Below are 23246 nucleotides of genomic sequence, written 5' to 3'. Positions count from 1 at the left end.
CTGTCACGTCAATTAGAATTTAGTATTCTTCCCTCAATTTTCATTCTTGAGGCGGTGATTAGCAATCAGACAACTACCATCTACAAATCCCAAGTGGTTTCGTACTTGTACCTTGCATATTAATTTAAACCTTAGACTAGTTAGTCATCTTTCCACTAAAAATTCCATTATTAACTTGCAGATTGAAATAGTCTTGTCCATAATGATTTGGCATAGAAATAAAACTTTTACCTTTCATATTAATTAAAGTTTGGAGGGTTTTCCAGTGGCAGACAAACATCACTTACAGAAAGCAAGAATGGCCAAGGCGTATAAAGGGTGGCTAGCTCACCCTATGTACTACCCCAAGACTTCAATACCTTTCTTATTAACTAAACTTCACCCAGCTCGTGCACTTTAAAGATCATTCATTGCCAAAGGAAACTTCTTCAAAATCTAGCCGGATCTAAAGGAATCTCATTTCGTAGTTTCTCCAGTCAACACTCATGACATTCTTCTAATCCTTCATTATAAATATTTTTCTTTATATTCAGTATTAGACTGCAGTGATTAAAAGATCCTAATTTAATAGTAACTTGCCCTTATATAATGGGTTTCAGTAATAACCTCCACTTCACTCAACACGTTATATTGTATTTGTCTTGCCTAGGGAGGATGGTTTTAAACAAGTGCCTTTTTCTCTATAGCTCTTCTTTACTTCAAACTACCATGAAGACCGGCCTTTCCTTGCAGGTCCACATACATAACAGGAGATTGAAAGTATGTTTCAACTGGGAATTTTTTATGAAAAAAAACAATGAGTTGTTTACAAAATTTATTACACGTTAAACAAACAGTGTACAATCATTCTGTAAGTATAAGAACCAGATTTCTAAAGTTTTGAATAATATTAACTTATATATTATTGATAATCCAAATAATGTAAATGCAGGATGCACATAGGACTGATTGCAACTCTAGCACTGAAGGTGAACCTTAAGAATTTTCACCCTTACATACGGCAACACAGCAAGAAGAGAAGAGACAGAGGAAGAGAAAAGAGAAAGAGAACCGTTCAACCCAGACTGTCAGCGGCACCAACAAAATTGCACAGCCATTCTGCAGGGAAGAACCCTGTCCGCCCTAGCCGTTCCTGAGGATCAGGAGAGATAGGAGGGCAATGTGATCCCTGCTAGAATAACTGCACATATCGGATGGTCCACTAACCAGCGTCTGAGCTGAACTTAGAAGACACAGCGGACGTTTTCATTATAATATAATATATAGTAATGATGGGTTGGGCGGCGGCGATAGATGATGTTGCTGTTGGGGGGCGCACATCTCAAGTTCGTCAGTCAAGTCAGTCCGCAGGAGGCGATGCTTGGGGGAGGGGAGGGGGAAGGAAGGAAGTGACCTTGACGGAAGCGAGTGAGTACGCCCTTCGGAAAGTGGCGGAAACCACTCCTCCTTTTGGGCGGCCCCAACCACCAAGCCCGCCCCAGGACACACCTACCTACCTACCTCTCTCTCTCGCCTGCCTTTATGTGGAAGCGCGCCCACCAGTCTTTTAGCCACAAACTTAGAACCCGGACAGTTCTGAGAAAGCCTGGTCCATCTCATCCGCAATGTTCTTATATTTTTCTTTCTCATTAACAAGTTCATCTGTAACAGATGGGGTGAGAGAGAGAGAGAGAGATATTTGACAGGCATTACAACAGCTGCTGATTCTGAGGCTGGTGTGATATGGTCGGAAAGCTGCTGTTTTCTGATTAACAACTCCACGTTAAGTAGTGAGAGAGAGTGATTTAAAGTCATCGATACTGTTGTCTCGTTCTTCATAATACTATAATGATTAATCGGGATGTCATTAAAGTTAACAACTAAAATTCCATTTTGTATAATAAATACTTTGAATCTTGTTTTTTTTTAAGTCTAGATATAGCAAGAAACCTAGCTTTCTGAATTGAACTTCAAAATAAAGGTTTCTCAATTTAAAGTTTAATAAACCTTATAAAAAATGACCTCAGTGGCAACTTAAACCAACGACACTTTTAAAAGTGATAAATAGAATATATATATATTTCTCAAGTGATGATATTGACTCAAATTGAATGGTCAAATGCAACACAATTATAATAAAAGAGGAAAGCAATAAAAAATCAAAGTGAATAAGATAAAAAAAAGGCATCCTTCTTAAATGATAGTAAAGGTTATACAGGCCAGCTGAGGAGCATAATATAATAATTATAATAATATATAGCACAATAAAAAAGGTGGCAGAAGAGGAGGTGTGTGTTGTTGTTTTAGGATAAAGTTTAGTAGCCAGACAGTTCGCTGAAAGTCTGGTCGAGCTCGTCGGTAATTGACTTGTACTTCTCCTTTTCGTTAACCAGTTCGTCTGCAAAATAAAAATTAACACACACACATCAATGAACAGCGCCCAAAGGAAATTGGAAGATCTTTTAAAATAAATTAAAATGAAAAAAAAAAAACTTAAGAGTTAGCTCCCAGCAGCTTAAGGCAACTGAGGAAAACAAAATAAAAATTTGGCTACAGTGAAAGTTGAAAAGTTGAGGAACGTCGCCGCCAGAATTATTAAATAAAAGTCATCCATTAACAAACTACTACTATTTTTTTTTAAAGATAATAGTCACAATCATTCAAGACCTGTGTGAGCGGCGAACTACTAGTAGTAGTAGTAGTAATAGCAGTGGGTATTTAACTACTAGTAATAGTAGTAGTAGTAGTAGTAGCAGTAATAGCAGTTGGGTTTGGGGCAAAGGATTGGATCTTGAGATTCCAATCGTGGGGGAAGTTGACATTAAAATAATGGTGATAATTACAATCAAGGACATAAAGGAAATAAGAGGAAGGTGGAAAACGCTTTAGAGGGAGTGTCTCGTTAAAAGCCACATTCACACACACGCTCACCCGACACCACCCTCCGCAAAAACATACACCTTATGTATATATAGAAATATTACCTAAAAGTTATTTACAATTGCGTTAAATCAAATGGGGGAAACACTTTTTCTCTCTCAATCATAATCATTCAAGTATAAAATTGCAGATACAATAATTCAATCCTCAAAAAATCTGTAGTTCAAGTGATGCTGTTCAGAACTATATAATATCTACCCTTTATCAGCATTACACAATGGGAGGATAAACTGTAGCGTTGAACGGAAGTTAATCCACAAGACATTCGCTTGATCACTCTTTCTGAATTTACTGTTACCCTCACAAGACCGGCAGACGGCAGTATGAAGCTCCCGAAGGAATACCAGTCCTCCGGTATAGTAAAAAGACATTTTTTAAATAATGAAAAAAAAAACAGGAAAATGTTGACATGGAAAGGAGAAGGGTTTGGGAGGAGACAGACCAGGGTCATTACATTGAATACAAAAATACGCTGCTGTTGTTGATAAATATTCTACTACACAAGCCACCAACACCAATCGCTGCCTCAAGAAACTTTGTATCACGCACGTGTGCGTATACACACACTTAAGCATAGCAGGCTTGCACCATATCCTTTCTCCCTACTGGAGCCTCCCCCTCCACATCAGCACCATCAACATCAGAACGTCATTCGCCTTTTGAACGTCAAGATAAAAGCAGAGACGACGTCGCCTGCACGGGCGTCCCATCAAATCAGCCTCTTCTCAACTCGAGTACGAACAAACGTTCTATGCTGCTATGGTTGCACCATAGTTATGTGGGAGGGGGAGGAGGAAGGGAGAGCAATTAAGAGATGCTCACCTATTTCTTTTATTATTATTATTTTTAAAAGGACTTTCTTGGGCAGCGGATCATGTTGGTCACCAGGGCGAGTATAGAATAGCACAAAATGTCAACAAACAACCGTATTCCTCCTGGTCAACTTCACCCTCACTAACTACTTGGTAGTAAGGGGAGAGATTATAAATTTTGGTTCGAAGGATTTTCTGGTTAAAAATAGCAGCTTGCAAGTAGACAAATTATTATGATAGTAGTGGTGGCAGTAGTAGTGGTAGTAGTTTAAGTGGTGGTAGTAGTAGTAGTAGGCTAGTAGTAGAAGTGTAGCTCAATAGCCACTCATTTCAGTGAAGGTTTGATCCAGTTCGTCGGTTATCGACTTGTACTTCTCCTTCTGAATGACAAGTTCGTCTGCAATGGAAGAGAGAGGACAAAAAAGACTGGGGTTAGTACCAAAGATGCCATTGGGAAAACTATTAGCTTTCATATCTAAGTCGACGATTCTCCCAAAATGACAGCCACTCTCCTCTTTCTCTTACAAATGAAAACTTCATGGGTGGAATAGAAACTGCAGCGGACAGTTTGCCTTCAACTAGTATTTGCAATCCATCCCTGCCATGTCTGGCAGTAAGGACCATCCAATCTACAGGAGGAGGAAAATACCGCATTTTGGGAGAACCCTGCAACTTCCCGTGAATGTTAGCAGTTAGCAAAATACACGCAAATATTAGTTTCGTAAACAAACACTCGAGTTTGGAGCCACAACCCAGATTTCAACTAAATAACATGAAAAAAAGTTTCTACGTTCTGACCACTTCTGGCAGTGAGTTACCTCTGCCAAGGTATACTGAAAGTACAAAGATAGTAATGTACTTCTTACCCTCTTTACTTATAAACCCCATGCAACGGTTAAACAGTACTTTATTCGTATCAATTACACCCGGTAATGTTCCCCATCAAGCAGCAGTTTTTTTTTTGTGTTGGTAAGAGGAAGCAGGAATTCACAGAGCAGAGACAGGGAGGTAGATTTTCCAAAAGGTTACACTTTACAGACTAGAATAACTAGAACGTCAAGTGATATTTTTTCAAAATGGATTAAGTTAATTTTCGCATCTCATTAGCAAAGGAGTCAGGGCAGAACAGGTTGTACGCAATTACTGTACATAGAAGAACTAAGTTCGATTATGTCGATCTCCAACAACCAACGTCAGGAGGGGAACCGAATCAACTACTGCACTTGAACTCTGTTGCTTTAAATTTAGATAAAATTTACAAATTCTCCACGAGATTAACTGTTAAATAGTTTCAAGAATGAGAAGAAATGAAAAAGGTTAAGCGTTTAAAAGCATAATTATTCTGGAATGTTTTACTGAACGCGAGCTTTATCATGCCAACCTGTGAGAGGGTCTGCTTCCTCAGAAAAAAAGGCTTGTAGTGGCAAGTCTACATATTTTGTATGTCTTGCAGAGTCGCCTCCATATCTGCTTGCAACACTCTATTTTTGTCCTTCTCGGCTACTAGATCGTCTGCAAACAAAACAAAAACACACACACATGCAAGGTTAACAAAAAAAGATAAACCAAACAAATAAAAAAAAATTACACATGAAATGGGAGATATCAGCCAAAAAATCAAAATACTTTCTAATATCTAATGGTACTGATCAAGTAAATTGAATTATATTCTGAAAATTGAGATTCAGTGGGATGAATGAGTAAAATCTTCATTGAGATAAATCAGTATCATTAGATGAATATTACACACAGCAAAATTAAATAAAAACACCAATACAGTACTGTGTAAATTTCCATGCTTCAACATTGAAATATTTGAATTACGAAACAAATAAAATGAAGCCTGGTCACACCTGGCCTTTAAAATAAAAAAGACGAAAAGACATGCAGAATAATAAAAGTGGGAGGGAGGGAGATTTTATAAAAGAAAAAATAAGACTTCAATTAGTGTTTTGTATTTCTTTAGTTTTGAAGACTAATTCAAGAGCACACAATTTTGACTTCTTTAGAATTACCTAGGTATTACTTTCAGGCAAATCAAATTTCAGTAACTGAAGTCTACAAAATTGAAATCCAGATGAAAGAAAAATAATGAAGCAGATAATGTCAACACGTTACGATAGGTCAGTATGCTCACACACAGGTCAAGTCAGGTCTTAATCATTTTGAGTAAGTATTTTGAAAAAAAAAATTAAAATCTCATGAATATTGTTAGTGCCAATAAATGACTAAGTACAAATAGTTAACATTTGAAAAAAAATGAAAATTTTACACATTAAGTTTTTCAACTTTTAGGCACTAATATATTCATGAGACTTCAAATTTACTGTCCGGGAAACTTTTGTTTAAGGATGGAGGAGGAGGAGGAGGAGGAGGAGGAGGAGGAGGAGGAGGAGGAGGAGGAGGGATATGCCACTTTGATGGCTGCCCACACAACTCACTCTCTCTTTACATGGCTTATATAAAGAGGCCTTAAAATGGTTTGGCACCAAATATACAAGTCCACATAAGAGAGAGAAGTTGGAGACAATACCACCAAAAGCAGCAACCCTTTTTCAGAAGACGAAGTACAAGAAGAAACGTTCCGACCAATTGGGTCTATCTGCAGCCAATGTCCTCTTGCAGGGACCTCTTGGGTGTAAAAACTTTCTTCCTCTTTAGAACATTTTCTCACTAGGACCTGCAGCGTAACTACACCACTTTTAGATATTTATAAAACAACATTACTACTTCTAGAAGATTAAAATATTTACCATGCAATGGGGATATATTTGAAAAAATAAAATAGAACGAGTTGGCCAAGGACAAGAAAAAAATTCTACCATTTAAGAATCTTCTCTACTACTCTCTGTATCATTCACTACAGTTTTCTGCAATTGTCTAAACATGAAACCCCTAAACGAACTACTGAAGGCCATGCATGAATCAACATTATTTTCACCATTTCCCCAACAGACTTCGCAAGAAAGGGCAAAAGAGCCATCTAACAACTTTCAATGATCTACGGCTTTTGATGAACTAAATGAAAACTACAGATTCACCGAAATTGATTAATCTTTTTTATTGTCCTCATTGTCAAGCCAACTCTATTCAATCTGGAGTTAGAAAAGGTGAATGAAATATGGTTAACTGCATCAAGCGCGCGCGCACACGAGAGAGAGAGAGAGAGAGAGAGAGAGAGAGAGAGAGAGAGAGAGAGAGAGAGAGAGAGAGAGAGAGAGAATCACTGTTGCAGCCAAGTCAGTTCTCAGAGCAACAGCACAGAGGCTAATCAAGCTAAGAAAACTAGATTAGATTTTGTTTTTATATTTTACGACTTTTGGTTACTAGTTAAAAAAACTGGCCTTTAATAAGCATATAGAGGAGATGAAAGATTTTTATAAAAAGGCTTAAAACTCTGAACCAAATTTCATGCGAAAGACTGGGAATGACTTTAATAACTTTCAAATACTTTATTCAGTATTAATAATTAATATCACAATAACACTAAGAGGATGATGTTAGGGGACAATTGTTAAAATTTTAAGGGGCTTTGAAGGGGAGAATGGAAAAGGTCACCGAGATAACGGCTACTCTATAAAGGATGGATGGATATATGGAACTTTGGCCATATGGCCAGGCGCTGGTTCCTATATAGGAATCCCATATATAGGAACCCACGGGATAAGGAACAAGCTATAGTTTGGATATCACATCCCAGATGAAAATATAGACTTTCGTAAGCTTGTAAAAAGTCGTAGTCCTGCAATGTTTTAAGTCTTACGGCATCAGACTTAAATGACGTCCTTCCAATTCTAAATCTGTTCAAGTCTTCAGTTTTCAGTTATCTTGTTTTGGTCTTCATACATCTACACATTTGTGACTCGGGACGTTCTACACGAGGGACAGTCTTCTCTTAACTATTGATAAATTATATTTTGCAAATGTTAAGTAAATTGCCTAGGGGACAGAAACTGCACCTAATTGAAGATTACGCAATTTGAAGGTCTCTATCATGTAAGGTCATTCTTGAACTTGCACTTACAATCCCTAATTATCATTCGCTAATCAATATTAACAACATTTTTAACTTTCATCCAAATGCGCTCATCACTAGTCCGGTAGTCAATCAATCCACTCCACTCGACGAATATCACAATTCTAACGGAATGCTATCGGAATCAACTTAATTTCCAAAAGTTGACCAATTGACGAAAGGGATGAAAGGTTGCTCCACCACGCAGCATTTAATAATTTCAGTAGTGATATGCGATATGAAGTGAATACTTTGAAAACACTAATGATTCCGTGATAAAACAAGACAGATAAGCTGCCTGTCTTTAAAATGCCGAGAGGGAGGGGTGGAGCAAGTCCTGAGGGGATAGCATATAATACACTGTGTGTATGTATATATATATATATATATATATATATATATATATATATATATATATATATATATATATATGCACAGACATTATTGCGCATACTTATACACAGGTATGAATACTTGACCACCACTACTAGAATAGTTGCCGTCACAGGAAGAAATCAAAACTTCTAAAACACAGAAACATCAGCTCTAGATCTTAGTGGCTAAATGTAATGCAACATCTAAAGCCTAGAGTAGCAGTCAATAAGAAAAGCTGAGCAGAGCGGCTAGCTAACAATCTCTTCAACGCTTTAAAGACCAAAGTAGACTTTAATTTTTATTACTAACAAAGTCAAAATGATCAAAAGTTAAGTCAGAAAAAAGTAGACTTGTTGAGAGACTTAAAAAATAATAACAGAAAATTGTACTTCATGAAATTTAATTGTTATGTAATATGTATTGAATAATAACGAATAAAGTTATCTCTTGAAGGTAAAGAGAAAATAAATAAAATCTTTAATTTCTGACTGAAAACAAATATCTAAACTTACATTAAATGTTATAAAATATGAATAATATAAAGATTTAGAACACCAAACAAATACTGAACAAAGGAATACATTAGGGAAGGTGAATATAACCAATAACGAACACAAAAAGGAAAGTGAGGAAAGAGGGGGGGGGGGGGAGGCTAACAAAATATAGGTTAGAAATAAGGAACCATAGAAGACTGAAAGGCTAAAATGAAAATACAAACAGATCCTAACAGCAAATGACAATAACTTGTGATCAAGAACATGAAGTAACCATGTCTTAACTCTAACAGGTTTCAAAACAGAACGCCAACTGGTCGTGTAAAAGAGACACAGATGACAACCTTCATCTATACAGTATAGCTACAATTCTTTCGAATTGATTTCATCGGCTGCCGACACTGCTATGGCTTCATTAAAAAAAAGGCAACAGTCCCTAGTTGCTTGTTATGAAATTGAAAAAAAAAAGAAAAAAAAATTACATTAGATGGAAGCAAAATTATGAGTTCGAAGCTCCTTCTAAAAGAAATTAGCCCTTCTCGGCTGAAGGGAAACTCTGTTACGTTATAGCATAAGCTAATTTTGGAGGATTCAATCGAGAATAATGAGATAATAAAATGGAGAGTTTTCCGAAGCTATGTTCTGGGACAAGGGAGGATTGGTTTCCTAAAAATCTAAGGCAGTAGGTTTGTTGGGTTCACCGAAATGGTCAAAATAGGACAATACAGAGTACAAAATGGGAATCAAATTATTTACAACTTAAATGACTAAAATTACTAAGGTTTCCGATTAAAGTTAAATTTCCCAAGTATTCACAAACGCGATTTGAAAAAAAAAAAAAAAAAAAAAAACGAAGATTTTAACCTCGTTCAGTTATTAACTATAAACTGAAAACTCAGCCAATATTTCCATTATTCTGCAAAGAATCTCACCAAGTGAAACAAAAAGTAACTATGTTAAAAATTAGCACTGGCAATTACACGTGCAAGTACAAAAAAAAAAAAAAAGGATAAAAAAGAAAAAAGGAGTTTCCAAGTAAAATGATCCGCCAATTTTGAGGAGCTACTTAAGACACCCCATGTGTGTGTGAGAGAGAGAGAGAGAGAGAGAGAGAGAGAGAGAGAGAGAGAGAGAGAGAGAGAGAGAGAGAGAGAAATGAAGACCCACGAGTATCCCCGTATGTATTAACTTCCACTTTTCTTATTTTCTTTTTAGATAAAAAGATAGCAGTGCCGTAGTCGAGAGAGAGAGAGAGAGAGAGAGAGAGAGAGAGAGAGAGAGAGAGAGAGAGAGAGAGAGAGAGAGAGAGAGAGAGGTGAGCCATGGTGAAACTAAAGAAAAAAGCCATGTGACCGAAGGACGACCTGTTGGAAAAAGTGATTATACCCCTGTAGACCTATCAATTTCTAGTAGTACATTAAATACTATATTTTTCTATTTACATAAAATCTTTTCATGAAGTGATATATACACTATACTAGTGTGGATATACTACCCTAGTTAAACTATATAGATCTTAAATGAAATAACTGATGCCTTATCAGAACAAAGTTTTAAATTCTCCGGAACACTAAACAAAAAAAAAATGTTTAAACATATAACTGACTGACCTACTAAAAATGATAATCATACCTGCCGCTATTATTAACAATAATAGTATTGATAATTTACGCTAACTTCAAAATACAGAGTTTAGGATTTCCCGAGCATACAATAAGAAAAATGAATAATGAGTTTCGAGCCAAGCATGAAACAAAGTAAAAATAATGAAATTAATATGAGAAAGATGAACGATTTGGAATCTTCCACGAGAAACTGGAGCGTCGCCACGACAGACATTCAACCACAAAAACATTCGTGGACTATAAACAAGACGAGTCACAAAATACTACATACAAGCACCTTGGTTATTTCACATTAAAGTTAGAAATTGTAAAGAAATATATAGTATAGGAAAATAAAAAAAAGGTTCTGTCAATGAGAAGAGATTCATGAAGTGTGCAGTATGTAAACCTTTGACAGACTCACTTTTACCAAGTGTCAGTTTTGACAAATTCCCAAATATAAATACTGACTTAGTCTTGAAGTGTTAATTTGGTAACGAATAACAATAACGCTTATTTTAGAGAGTGTCTCGCTTCATTCTATCACTTGGTACAGTATTTACATCACTTACATTTGTTGCATTTTAATAATAAAAGTATTTACTTTCAGAGCGAGATTCCTCTCCATTTCAAGAAAATATAAGTTTTCTACATTGTAAAGTAAAGTTGAATTAGTTTTCAATGGGAAGGCAAAGAAAAGTTCGAAATTCTAATAAAAAAAAGTTTTTCAGGTGTACAATTAGGAAGGTTGAATTAGAAATGAATTTACATTAAGTTCTATGGCAGTAAATCCGTGCACGCTTGCCTAAAGCCATGAAAAGTTGTGACGAATACAGTATGATGAAGCTTAATTTGAGTGTGTACCAGTGCTTAGTTATTCTGTGTATAAACTGAAAAGTTTTGAAAAAAAAATCAAACACTAACGATTTAATCTCTTGCATCTACTGAAAGATTTGCGATAGGATCTTGCACTACGCCGCGAGTGGAAATATTACTTTCAAGCAAGAACAAAAATGGCAAAAAGTTGCGAACAATAAACGAGAAAAAAATATCCCAAGATCTTTAAAATGATAAAAGAAAAAAAAAACACCAACGTGCGTTGTAATGTCAAAAGTAATGTAGTCAAAAAATAAGTAGTTGAAGTCTGTCCAAAAAATTAAAATATTTTTCTGTAAATGTCCGTAGTAATTTGTAAGCATGTTAGATCTCAGAAAAAGTGCCAAAACCATATGATAGGTGACGTCAGAGTTTAAAAGTTGTGTGCATTGAAGTCTCAGAGAGAGAGAGAGAGAGAGAGAGAGAGAGAGAGAGAGAGAGAGAGAGAGAGAGAGAGAGAGAGAGAGAGAATTAATCTTTAATAAGAGGATGTACAGGAAAGACGGAGGGAGTCACAACACTAAGTGAAAAGGAAGAGGAGACAGAAATGACAGAAAGGAAAAACAAAAGACTTGAGTGTAAGAGGAGCTACGAGACAAAATAAAAAAGCAGAGAGAAAGAAACTGTCGTCTTTTCTCAAGTGCCTGTTGGGGGGAAAGATCATACCTTCGAGCCTGTCGACCTCCTTCTGGAGCTTCTGGACAGATCTCTCGGCGAACTCAGCACGGGCCTCAGCCTGTAGAAGGCGCCAAAGGTGGTGGAGGGGTATAGGTGATCATAAGAGTTTTAGGGAGGGTTGGGGGAAAGGGAAAAAACAATTAGCAAATCATAATATTTAATATGAAATATACTATATATTCACAAATGACATATTGCACTTATAATCAAAACTTACATTAACCTTAATGGCTACCTTATTTCATGCATACAAACATTATCTTTACTACTTCCCTGAAGACTACTTTTATTACACGAATGAAGCAAAAATGATGCACAATAGAAAAACAATTCCTTCAATTAGGAAGCAAAGCATATTGAAGGATACCAACATTCAGATTTCGAAATCTTTCCCCTAAACTGAATACTTACCGAAGAGGTTGTTGTGACCACCACCACATTTCACACAAATAGATTCAATTATATTCTGGAGACCAATGACCCTCCACCAAAATAACATAGCCAAGTTGCAACTAGAGTAAAATGGCAGTGTCGTTAAAGAAATTGTGTTCCTTCACCAGAACGAAGTAGTTAGAAATTTTCTAGTGCAATTAATTGTGTATAGAAGAGAAGATATTTGGAAAAGCAGGAAATACTAATTTGAATGCATGCAATATTTTGGTCAAATGATTTTCAGTAAGCTCAATGCCATCATTAATATGGAGATTCAATTATTTGTAATTATATTAAAATGGATTTTGAAATAAACGGGCATTGTAGATATTCTGGCGGTACATTCAGAAATGGAGTATCAATTCAAGGAAAATAGTAATGAATTTTATTTTCACTATTTTGAAGTGGGCATTGTAGATGATTTTTGTTAGATAAATTAAAATCGCATTACCATAAGGGATACGATAATCAATTTTCGCGAAATTTACAATAAAACCAAAGCTATGAACACATTTTTGACCAATTGAGTATCAAACTACATGTAAGTAGGCGAAGAAAAGTATGGAGAAAAGGCATTAAATGAATAGTAGTCCAAGAGCCAGAAATCTAAAGAATGGAAACCGATTAAAAGCAAGTGTGTGAATTGAAAAGTGAGAAAATAAAGCGAGGCTTAAGTGTTATCTCGTGTAGCATTGGCAACCATCTTATCTTGTACCTCTCTCATCCTATGACCGAGTTCCTTGATCTGTTCCTCGAAGTTATCCTCTCGCGCGGCCGCCTATCCAACACCGATGCCAGACAAGAGAACATTAGCACAGAAATAACAAAATCTTACTTAACTGGTAAAAGAAAAAAGTGGTTTACTTACTACAAACACCAGCGATCTCCAATACCTAATCCACACCAACGTCCGTAGATTTCAAATCCACAACTCTAAGGTGAACAACCATTTCTAACGTCTTCAAGACCACAAAAGGAATAGGCAATTGTTTTACAGAACAACAATGCACCGACCTCAGTCAAGTGCCTACAACAACACATCGCCGGAAAACCACATTGAAACCAATTACAAACAATGATAACATTTAAACAATTAGGAGCCAATTCATATTTAACCTTACCTCGCTCTTCCTGTAACAAAACAATGGCAATGCAAAACTTTTCAATATCTTTTAAATGAGAACATGTAAAAAAAAAAGCAATTTTATGCATTCAATTTTTGAAAAAAAAAAGCAATTTTATCTAGACAATATTCCAAACGTTTAGAGCAATGTATCCAGACATTCCTTATAACGAGCGTACAGTACATCAAACCAAATGCATCTCTACGTCCCCATCGCTCAGACCATCCCCACCCAACATCAAGTACTACAGGGAAGAAATCATCACACAAGTCTACAGGAAGATTTGAAAAGAAAACAAAACCACTGAATGGGTTTTCTTTCTAAAGATGACATTCCTATCTGGCTATGGTTTTACCTCTCTTAAACTCTGTGCATATCCTCGCATCTGTAGCTCCAATTTATCTTCTCTCTGGGCGGACTATCAACGCCACAGGTGCAGTTCAAAGCGAGATAGAGAGAGAGACGAGAAGAGAAAAAAGAAGCCACGGGGCTCTAGTTAGTGATAACACCGAATCTAGATAGGGCGTATCTAAGACAAATCTACACCCAATTCACTATCAGATGTGAGTAGTATCTAAAACATTGAAAAGTGCCATAATGACTAAATTGTCATAGAAGTTATAGAGGCCATAAAAACCAGACTTAAATAACCAGACGAGGCTTAAGGCTTTTCATAAGTTTTTAATAACTGTCTAGCTTATTAAGTCTGCGCATTTAAAAGCCATTCAAGTTTTATCATTATGGACCTTAACGATAAATAAAAAAAAACACACCAAAAATTAAAATGTTAATTAAAACCAAAACTTAAAAACAGCACATTTAAACTAAAATCGCCTCATTGAAAGGCGATGGTGAGTGGGTCCTTTGTCAGAGGACCCTCAATTTGTTAACGGGAAGTTTCCGAGTGAAAGGTTTAAGTAAAAAAAAAATAAAAACATCAATGCAAAATATTAAGAAAACAGTTGTTGTTGTTATAATTTCAAGCACAGGCATCAATCGGCTAGTGTTCATGATTTTTTTTTCGCAATGATCATTACCGCCTTGAGCTTGTTGGTGAGTGTCTTAATCTGTTCCTTGTAGGCTTCCTCACGCTGGTTGGCCTGTTTTAGAGGACGAGGTGGTTGAGAGAGGGCAACAACGAGAACCATCACACCACTCTTCTATCATGCTTACTTCTTAGGTGGTTTTTTATTTTATACTTTCCTATGGGAATTTCTATCTATCCAACATTCAAGTTTATTTGTAAAATAATCAAGAGGAGCTTAAAGTTATTTCAAATCTTAATAGAAGTGATCGTAAAAAAAATTCCATGAATGAAGGAAAAATTTCAGTTGCCAACCAAAATTTAATAATTAACGAACTTCTTAATGTCTGATATAATTCTATTAAGGAACTTTTCAGTTTTCAAAAACAAATGATTAACCCTTTTAATCACTCCTATAAACAGTATATTACGAATTAATTTCTTCCAGAAAATTAAAGCAAGTACAAAAGGAAACCTTTGATAGTCCTAAAAAATACTATATTCTGGTCCAACAATAATTAACTGAATAAAAGTATATTCAAAATAGACAACTAAGTTTCTTCTCACCTTCTCTTCAGACACTTCAAGAGACTTCAAGTTGTTGCCAACGACGCGAAGCTCCTCCTCAAGCTCGACGATCTTTCTGCAGAAGTCAGGAGACACAGGCTTAGCACATTTAGTAAATAGCAGGGAGGGCGGGATTCTAAATTCTGTAGCATTACTGATGGCTTTCTAAATGTAATTAAAGTTTATCGTCTTTACTTCTGAAGCATTATGTAAAAAATAAAAAAAATTTCGTTTTTTTTTTTTTAACTGCAAGTTAACATTAATGGACTAAATATGACATAACATGAGATCAATAATGTTATTGAAAGGGTTGCAATTAATGTATCTACTACTATACTCCACAACAATCTCAACTGTCTCTACTCAACTCTGCATAAGAAGTGGGGAGAAAAAAAAACCTCGAGATGAAGTAATGAAAAGCCTGGTAAGGGTCTATTATGGTTTAGAAATTATAAAAAAGCGATAAGCAGCTTCAATGAAAGACCTGAAATGACCCAAATTGCATCGAGTTTTTTCTACCAAAAACCCTCCCAGAAGTTGAAAAGATGCGCCTTCCCAAACACAGTAGTATTTTTTCCAAAAGAGTACCTCCACCAAAAACCCTCCCAGAACAATTGAAAACAAAGCCTTCCCCAAAGTTTGATTTTCAAAAAGGGTACCTACAGAGAGGAGGCGGATATCTAGCAAGATTTAGTTCTTGTTGCTTTTGGTTTCAATGAGAAAACTGATCGTCCCCTTCGTAAGTGACTCACCCTTCGGCGGCCTCCGCCCTTTCCTCTGCTCTCTCGAGGTCATTCTCCAGCATTACGCATTTACGGGCCAGCTACTCAGAACAGAGGGGGTCATCCCAGGTCACACCACCATACCATACCACACCACAGCAGTACCAACAGAACATTCAAAACAAAACGGAAAAAAAGCGCTACGGTTACTTTTATGTGTCACATGCAGATTGGGGGAAGGGATTGGAGGGAATTTTCTGCACTTGAAAACTGTTCAAAAGATTGTCACAGGTTACTCGAATTGTGCTCAAATTGGAGAGATAGAGAAGGCAGTAACAGCGGCATCAGTCATCCAAGATGCTGTCCAGGCTCCTAAAGAAACTTATCTTGAAGGGATGTAATTTTGGGAAATAAGGGAGGGAGGGCGGAATTACCTGCATCCTCGTCCATTATTGGATTCAGTTCCAAGTTTCCATGACAGTCAGGGAAACTTTCAAAACCAATATTGGACGTAGATCAGAAGCAAAACTATTTCTTTTCATACACCATTTACATCGAGATTTAAGGAAGCGTTTAAGTCTTATGGAACCTTTTTTTAGATTTAAAGTAAAATGCTGTTCGAGACCAGTGTCTTCCATTTTGAACTAGTTCCCCCCAAAACAGCACTTGTGAAAGGACTGTGGGCGTGAAAAGGGGATATCGTGCAAAAGTGGTAAAAATCAAAATTAAATTAAAATTACGTGGCTAAGTGTCACACATGCATAAGAAAATCTAGTGTGTATTACATATATATATATATATATATATATATATATATATATATATATATATATATATATATATATATATATATATATATATATATATATTCTACATTAAATATTTAGTGATAAATATACAAACTAAAATTGTCTAACAATACACTGTACATTGAACACACCAGACCCTGTGAAAAGTAGAAAAAACTGCCGTATAATAAAAAGCTCAGCAGTGGTTTGTTGGTTGATCTTAAACCCCCGGTTAAGATTATTCAAACTTTAACTTTACTTCCAAACGATCATGATTATAAACAGCACCAAAAGCAATGACTTAAGTTTAAACAACTCCCTTAGTTAATATCCATAAGTTCCATTGAACAGAGGCTTTCTTTCATTTATAGCGAGTACGCAGAACTGGGATAAATTTAAGTGTTCATAAAAAATTAACTTATTTAAAAGGGTGTTTAACTCTGGCAACAAACCACCATGATGGAGGAGACGAAGAAACAAAAACAGATGGTAAATCATTACTAATTAAATATTATATAAACCGCCACAATTCATCTGATGATGTTTCATCTTCCCAATGGCCAATAATGCTAACCACCTAAAACGACCCTAACCAAGTCTTCATCACGTGCCACTCCTTCCTTCCTCATAACACACACAAGTGAATGAGTCAATCAACTTAATGAAATGCGCAGACGAGATTGTTTTTACTTGCTGTTAAAATAGATGCTATGCAAACTGAATCAGTCGGGGAAGTATAACGCTCAGAAATCATTATTTTCTTAGTTTGATATCACTATGAAACTCACAGATGATGAGCTTTACTGTGAAATAAAAGTTTTCTATCTGTGTGTGTGCTTGATGAGACCCGGAGGCTAGAGTCGACTTGGGGGTCAGAACTAAGACTTACAAAAAAAAAAAAAAAAAGGAAAAAATGCATGCAATGAGGCACTTTTAAACTACAAAAAATAAATCTTTTAAAAAAATTAACCAAATCCTGCGACAGCCAAACTCTACCATATTAAAAAAAAACTAAGAATTAATAGGTTTATACAAATATAAGTAAAGCCCCTTTTCTCACAGCAGACTGAAAGGGCTGTAGTAATAACACACGCAACTCGCCAATCATCCTAACAGTGCGCAATAGGGGAAAAAAAAGAAGAGGGTAGATCAAGACAAGTTGTTTGGGGGATTCCTATCCAGAACATAGAATCTGGGGAAGCAGAAGGGAGATTTGAGTCAAGACGGATGAGAACACTTTACACGCCAAACTTACGATTCGCCGGTCTCTGCACGTTCCTCAGCTCTCTCGAGGTCAGCTTCAACCATGGCCAGCTTACGGGCAACCTATTCAATTGTGTCCACGAACACGAGAGGTGTGAAGGAGATGGGAGGAATTGAGGAAAGATTGGTGGGAGGAAAAATAACAATAAATGAGATTCATGGATAGAATAAAATGGGAGTATTTTCTCATTTAGTGTGAATAATTTTGGGAGACAATTTCCATAATAAAAAATTGTTCTCCTGGGACTTGGATGATTCGTCCAATTACATTTGTAGTAAATTGTAAGTGAATAGAAACAGATACTATAAAATCTCTTAAAATGTATAATAAAGATTATGTATGTATCAATTCTACCCGATACTTAAAATAAATCAAATTAAGTTAACATTTCAAACTAATTGAAACAATGGGTCAAAACCCGATTTTGTTCGGAGTTGGCACACTTCCTAAGCACACTTGGGATAAAAACAACAAATAGCAAATCTTGGAAAGGTTATCCAAAGGCTGCTATATTCTTAAAGTTAATTCATTCCCGCAGCAAACATCAAAATATAAAAAACCCAATCTTAATCAGTAAACATTTTTTAGTAAGGAGCAGAACGAAGACAAAGAACCTGTGGACAAACATCTATAAATTAAATAAGTGTTAGAGACCTTCTTTTGTATCAGGTACGGCACAGCTCGTTGTTAGATTCGAAAAGATGGGGTTAGAAAAACAGTGGATTATAGGGTAAATGAGGCCACATAAAACTGCATCTTGCGACCAAAGAACAAATAAAAACAAAGACGTACACAAGAGCCATTCAAATTAACAAAAACTTTACAAATAATAAAAAATATAGGTCACCATGTAGAAAACAGGAGAAGGCTTCTCACAAGTAAAACATCTTAAGCAATCTAAATTAAAAGAACCAATCTATGAAAAATAAATTCATCAAGTCATGCTGTTATTGTGATAATGATTATCATCATAATGTTGAGGGTTGGCGGCACATTTTATGACCATCACCTCGTCGTATTTCCTGTCGGCTTCTTCAGCCAGGAAGCGGGCCTCCTTGAGCTGGTTTTCGAGGGCATCCATGCGCTCCTCATCGGAGAGGGAGCGGTTCTCGAGCACCTTGCGCATACTGTAAGGCAAAAAGACAAGAGGGTGCGACGAGTTAAAGCAAAAGGTAGGAAAAGCTAACAGATGGGAAGAGGTCTCTCCAAGAACGGAAAAGAGATTTCTCATCAAAAGTACTATTAGGTCTCAAATGTCGACTTCCCCACGGCTTCTGGTTCCAAGTTTCTCGATATCTAAAGGAAAAGTTGTCTGGTTAATACTAATATGTTCGACTTAAGCGAGTTTGTACCTTCAGAAAAAGTGCAGGGTGTGAATACTTCAATATTTAAAGTTTAAACATTATAGGTCGCTCGAATCTTATATAGCTACTGTATTTAAGCTTTAAACTTTGTGATCAATCTGTGAACTTAGCATTCACATACTGTACACCTGCTCTATCTCCGGTGGAGTCAAAACATCTTACGTCGAACTTAGGAAAATGTGAGGTTTTTGTTTGCATGAAGTTTTAAAATCTGTAATAAACCTTAGGCATCGAGTGCCTGAAGTCACTAATCCAAAACAAATTTAAGGCAAGAGAGATTAATTATTAAGATTTCTAAAAAAAACAAAAACACCACATCTTCCTCCTCCTTAAAGTGTATGAAGAGGACCCACCACCAACAGTAGCTAAGGAATAAAATAAAAAGATTAAAAAACCTCCTACACACTGCAGGATGTCAAACCCAGCAAGTACTAAGTAACAGTGGAATCCTTATCGTACCTCTTCGTATTTCTTATCAGCCTCCTCGGCAATGTGCTTGGCCTGTGCTAGCTGAGCCTCCAAAATTCCGACCCTGTCGTCTTCCATGTTCGCTCGGTTTTCCAGACATTTGCGCGCTCTGAAGGGGTCGCACATGGGAGAGACACATCATGAGATGAGGATGGGGAGGGAGAGGGTGAGATGCCAGGTTGGGTTAGCATCACTTGTGAGATTGGGTCATTAAAGATAGAAGTACCACAATCTTTAGGAACTAAGAGGTATAATGATAAACAAGTGAGAATTGGATTGGATCTTTGGATGTGGGTTATATAGAAAGGCGGTGGGGGTCTGGGACGGTATTCTAGGATCTATATTAAAAGCTAAAGAAGTTAAGACAGAAGATGGAAGAAACGAGCGATAATTGATTATCGTTGTCAAAGGGAGTTACATTGGCAAACAATTTTTTTTTCCAGTTCTATGAAATGAAGTCACGAAGGCAGAAAAGGTAGGGAGACTGGGATGAGCTTGGGTATAAAATTAATAAAATGTAAACTAAGAAGAAAATATACTGAATTTTAATCATCAAATATTCTTTTCGTGCTCGCGAAATTAGGAAAACACTGAATCAATGTAATTTACATAGGGAGAGCTCGGGTCCATAAACATAACAAATTGAAACAAGAATAAAGATTATCTTCCTACTTGAACAATCTCCACTTTGGTCTCAGAAAGTTGAAAATTTCAAAACAAAAAGAGCATTCTACTATTATAGATAGTAAAATGCTCTAAAATAAAAAAGAAATAAAAAAAATTGAAGAAAACTAGAGGATTTAATGTCAACATAGTTAACTTTATTATTCAACCGAGTTTCTTGAAACATTCTGAAGCTGTGGCAAGCACATCCCTTCTAAAAGGATTCCTTTAAAATTCAAACATGAATGGGTCATACATTCAAATCTAAAAAAAGCCATGAAAATCTTATATATTGAGGTAATGATTAAATTGCACCCATTAATCCCAGTCATTATATCGTGGAAGGAACAAGTCCCTGTCACGGAAGCTCTTATTCAGGACTTACCTGCTGACGAGTGGATTTATACAGTCTACCCTCCTCAAAGAGGGGACCTAGAGGATTGGCAAAATACTTACTGCCTCCCTCTTCAATATACAGAGCAAACTCCAATAAATTCTTTTATTTTTTCTCTTAGCGAACGCATCGGTTTTAATTTCCTCTCTTTCTCTCCTCTTTATCACATTTTATCATTATCTTGCATATTTCCAGATTATATTTATCATATTTATAGTGGGTGTCATGATCGGCGCAGAAAATAGTAACATTGAAACGAGATAATTTTGCCGTATGTAAAAGTGTCCATGACTGAAAGGGCTGGGGGACCGGGGCACACCAACCCCCTCTCCTCATGATCGTCCTCCCCCTCGATGTTTGTAGCCATTTCTTCCCCTCCCTTTCCATCCTCTACCATCTCCCTACACACCCTTAACCCCCAACAAAGAGACCCATCAGATCGGCAAGGATTCCTGCTATTATCTCCGTTACAGTTACTAACAGTCTCAACTGCTGCACCAGCCATCAGATCTCCGTCACCAAAGGGGGCACAGGCACAGGCAGAGGCCTCGTTACCAATAGCACCTGAGAGCAAAAGGTAACATGTACAACGATTAAAAATTATAACAATAACTACTATATACAAAGCATTATTACAGCAACGATAACAACAGCAGTCTCTCTGGACAGGCTGTCCGAGGGCCTGCTGTGACTGTCGACGCGACGGTGACGGAGATGACAAAAGGAATAAAAAACAAGGCGGCAGTGACACCAGCTGGAGTAACGCTAGTAAAGGTAGCAGAGGCAAACGCAGTAGTAGTAGTAGTAGTAGTCGATGCCGAAGGGAGAGTATACTCTGAAGGGGAGTATTGGTATGAAGACAGTGGCAGGGAAGGACTACTAAATCGAGGAGGAGAAGGATGCGAGGCGACTTCGGGGAAGGTCAGAGCGCCTCTTGCTCCTGCAGCTGCTGCTGCTGCTGCTGCTCCAGCTCGACCTCCTTTTGCTTCTGGTGGAGGGCGGAGAAGAGGCGCTCGACCTCGACCCCAATGTCGGCGATCCTGGAGAGGAGAAGCTGCGCCCTTTCCTCATGTTCGTCTACTGTAGATACTGACCGCTCGGACTCGTCGGCTGCCTGGGAAGCCTCGGCCAGCTTGGTGGTGGCAGTGTTGAGTCGTTCCTCAGACCTCTCGAGGTCCTCCTCAAGCAGCTGGATGCGGCGGTTAAGAGCGGCGACCTCGCCCTCAGCCTGCACGTCGATAGGGAGAGAAAAAAGGAGAACATCAGAGTACCGCCTTTCAAACGGAGTTTACAGCAAAGTCTTAAACTCAATTCCACTTGTCCTTCCATTCACACATTCAAAACAATATCATGTAATACAGTTATCCTTTTTTACCAAGGAAGATATTCAAAGTTTCGTGAAATATGAATTACTGCTGTATTGGCAAAAGAAAAAATAAGTTAATATGTATATGAAATGAAAGATTTAGCAAAGGCAACCATAAAATAAAACTAGAAAAATTAAATATTCCCAAAACTTATTTAATTGAAAAACTAATAAAGTAAACCAATAAAACTTAATAAAATATACTGTAGAACTTTTGAAGGGACTTGTTTGACGATTTTTTTTACAAATTATAAACAAATTCAAGCCATAAAAAAGTTTAAATACAATATCTCACAGATCAATTCAAAAATTCTACATGTTCGACCAAGATGGCCACATTGCAAAATAATAATCACAAATAACGAAGGAAGAGAAAATAATTAAGACATTTATCAGACAAGGCAATGAATAAAACCATACACCAATGCAACTGGCTTAAGAGATGCCCACTGGAAAATAAAAATAAAGATACATGAAACATTAAACAAGGAATTATATCTGAAGAAATAACCTAAGGAACACTTAGAAAAAATAAGACAAGAGGATTGTGAAAATAAAAGGGGTTGCCAGATAGAACCATTGAATAAAAGGGATAAATTTTCCTCCCAGCGATTGCCTTCAAAGTTGAAAGTTACATTGGTTCTCTTAAGAGTTCTTAACTCATACCTGGCATCAAGAGAAATGTTATAGTGGTTATATGTAGCTGTTGTGAAATTGCAAAAATAGTTGTTATTCCGTTGGTTTACAGACAAGTGTTGTGAAAAATTAACACCATGAATTTCTTGTAGTTGATGAAACTGGGTTCCTTCACAGATCTTTCCATCGAAGGCGAAACGTTAAGAGGTTATTTGCGACCTGAATGAACTGAAGCATTATTACTTTCACCAACGAGTTCTTCCTAAGCTTACCCAGCAGAATTATTATCCTTTCAAAAGACTAACTAACCTTCTTCTAAATAAAAATGGTCGATAAGACATCTCGACCACACATTCTCTGACTATTTAGTCTAAAAAGGGAACACCTAATTCATTGTCTTGTATCTAATAAAATCTACTCCCTTTCCCTAATCATATCTAATTCATTTCCCTGTATTTAGTATAATCTATTGCATTACCAAAGTCTCTCCTAATTCATTCCCTTGTCTCTCAATATAATATCCATTCCCTATTCCCCATTTAATTCCAAACCTTCCACGGCGAGGTCTCTCAAACTCGCCCATTCGCCTGACGATCCGGCTGTACCAGTACAAGAAAACCTTCACCAATGGACGAACACTTCCAAAATAGGCATCGTAGCC

At 36.8% G+C, this 23246-nt stretch overlaps 1 protein-coding gene across 28 annotated transcripts in view; it reads right to left on the bottom strand.

The window, feature by feature from the left end:
• Window positions 1–801: 801 nt before the first annotated feature.
• The window catches only part of LOC137655758 (tropomyosin Mac r 1.0101), a 58665-nt gene continuing 36220 nt past the window's right edge, over window positions 802–23246 (bottom strand). For 9 of the 28 annotated variants that reach the window (XM_068389858.1, XM_068389863.1, XM_068389861.1 and 6 more), the window contains 7 exons: window positions 21678–21811; window positions 18704–18821; window positions 17686–17756; window positions 14921–14996; window positions 14367–14429; window positions 11762–11831; window positions 802–2377 (listed from right to left, as the gene is read on the bottom strand). In XM_068389858.1, the coding sequence (XP_068245959.1) occupies window positions 2295–2377; window positions 11762–11831; window positions 14367–14429; window positions 14921–14996; window positions 17686–17756; window positions 18704–18821; window positions 21678–21811 (615 nt within the window). In that variant the 3' untranslated portion in view covers window positions 802–2294. Of the gene's footprint in view, window positions 2378–3057; window positions 4129–5112; window positions 5244–11761; window positions 11832–12920; window positions 12984–13684; window positions 13748–14366; window positions 14430–14920; window positions 14997–15672; window positions 15744–17685; window positions 17757–18703; window positions 18822–19517; window positions 19636–21677; window positions 21812–23246 lie in introns of those variants that run through there. The other 19 variants (XM_068389868.1, XM_068389851.1, XM_068389869.1 and 16 more) reach the window with 15 other exon arrangements.

This window comes from Palaemon carinicauda, chromosome 16 (genome assembly GCF_036898095.1).
Source record: "Palaemon carinicauda isolate YSFRI2023 chromosome 16, ASM3689809v2, whole genome shotgun sequence".
Classification (NCBI taxonomy): Eukaryota; Metazoa; Arthropoda; class Malacostraca; order Decapoda; family Palaemonidae; genus Palaemon; species Palaemon carinicauda.
This window is presented reverse-complemented; position numbering and strand designations above follow the sequence as displayed.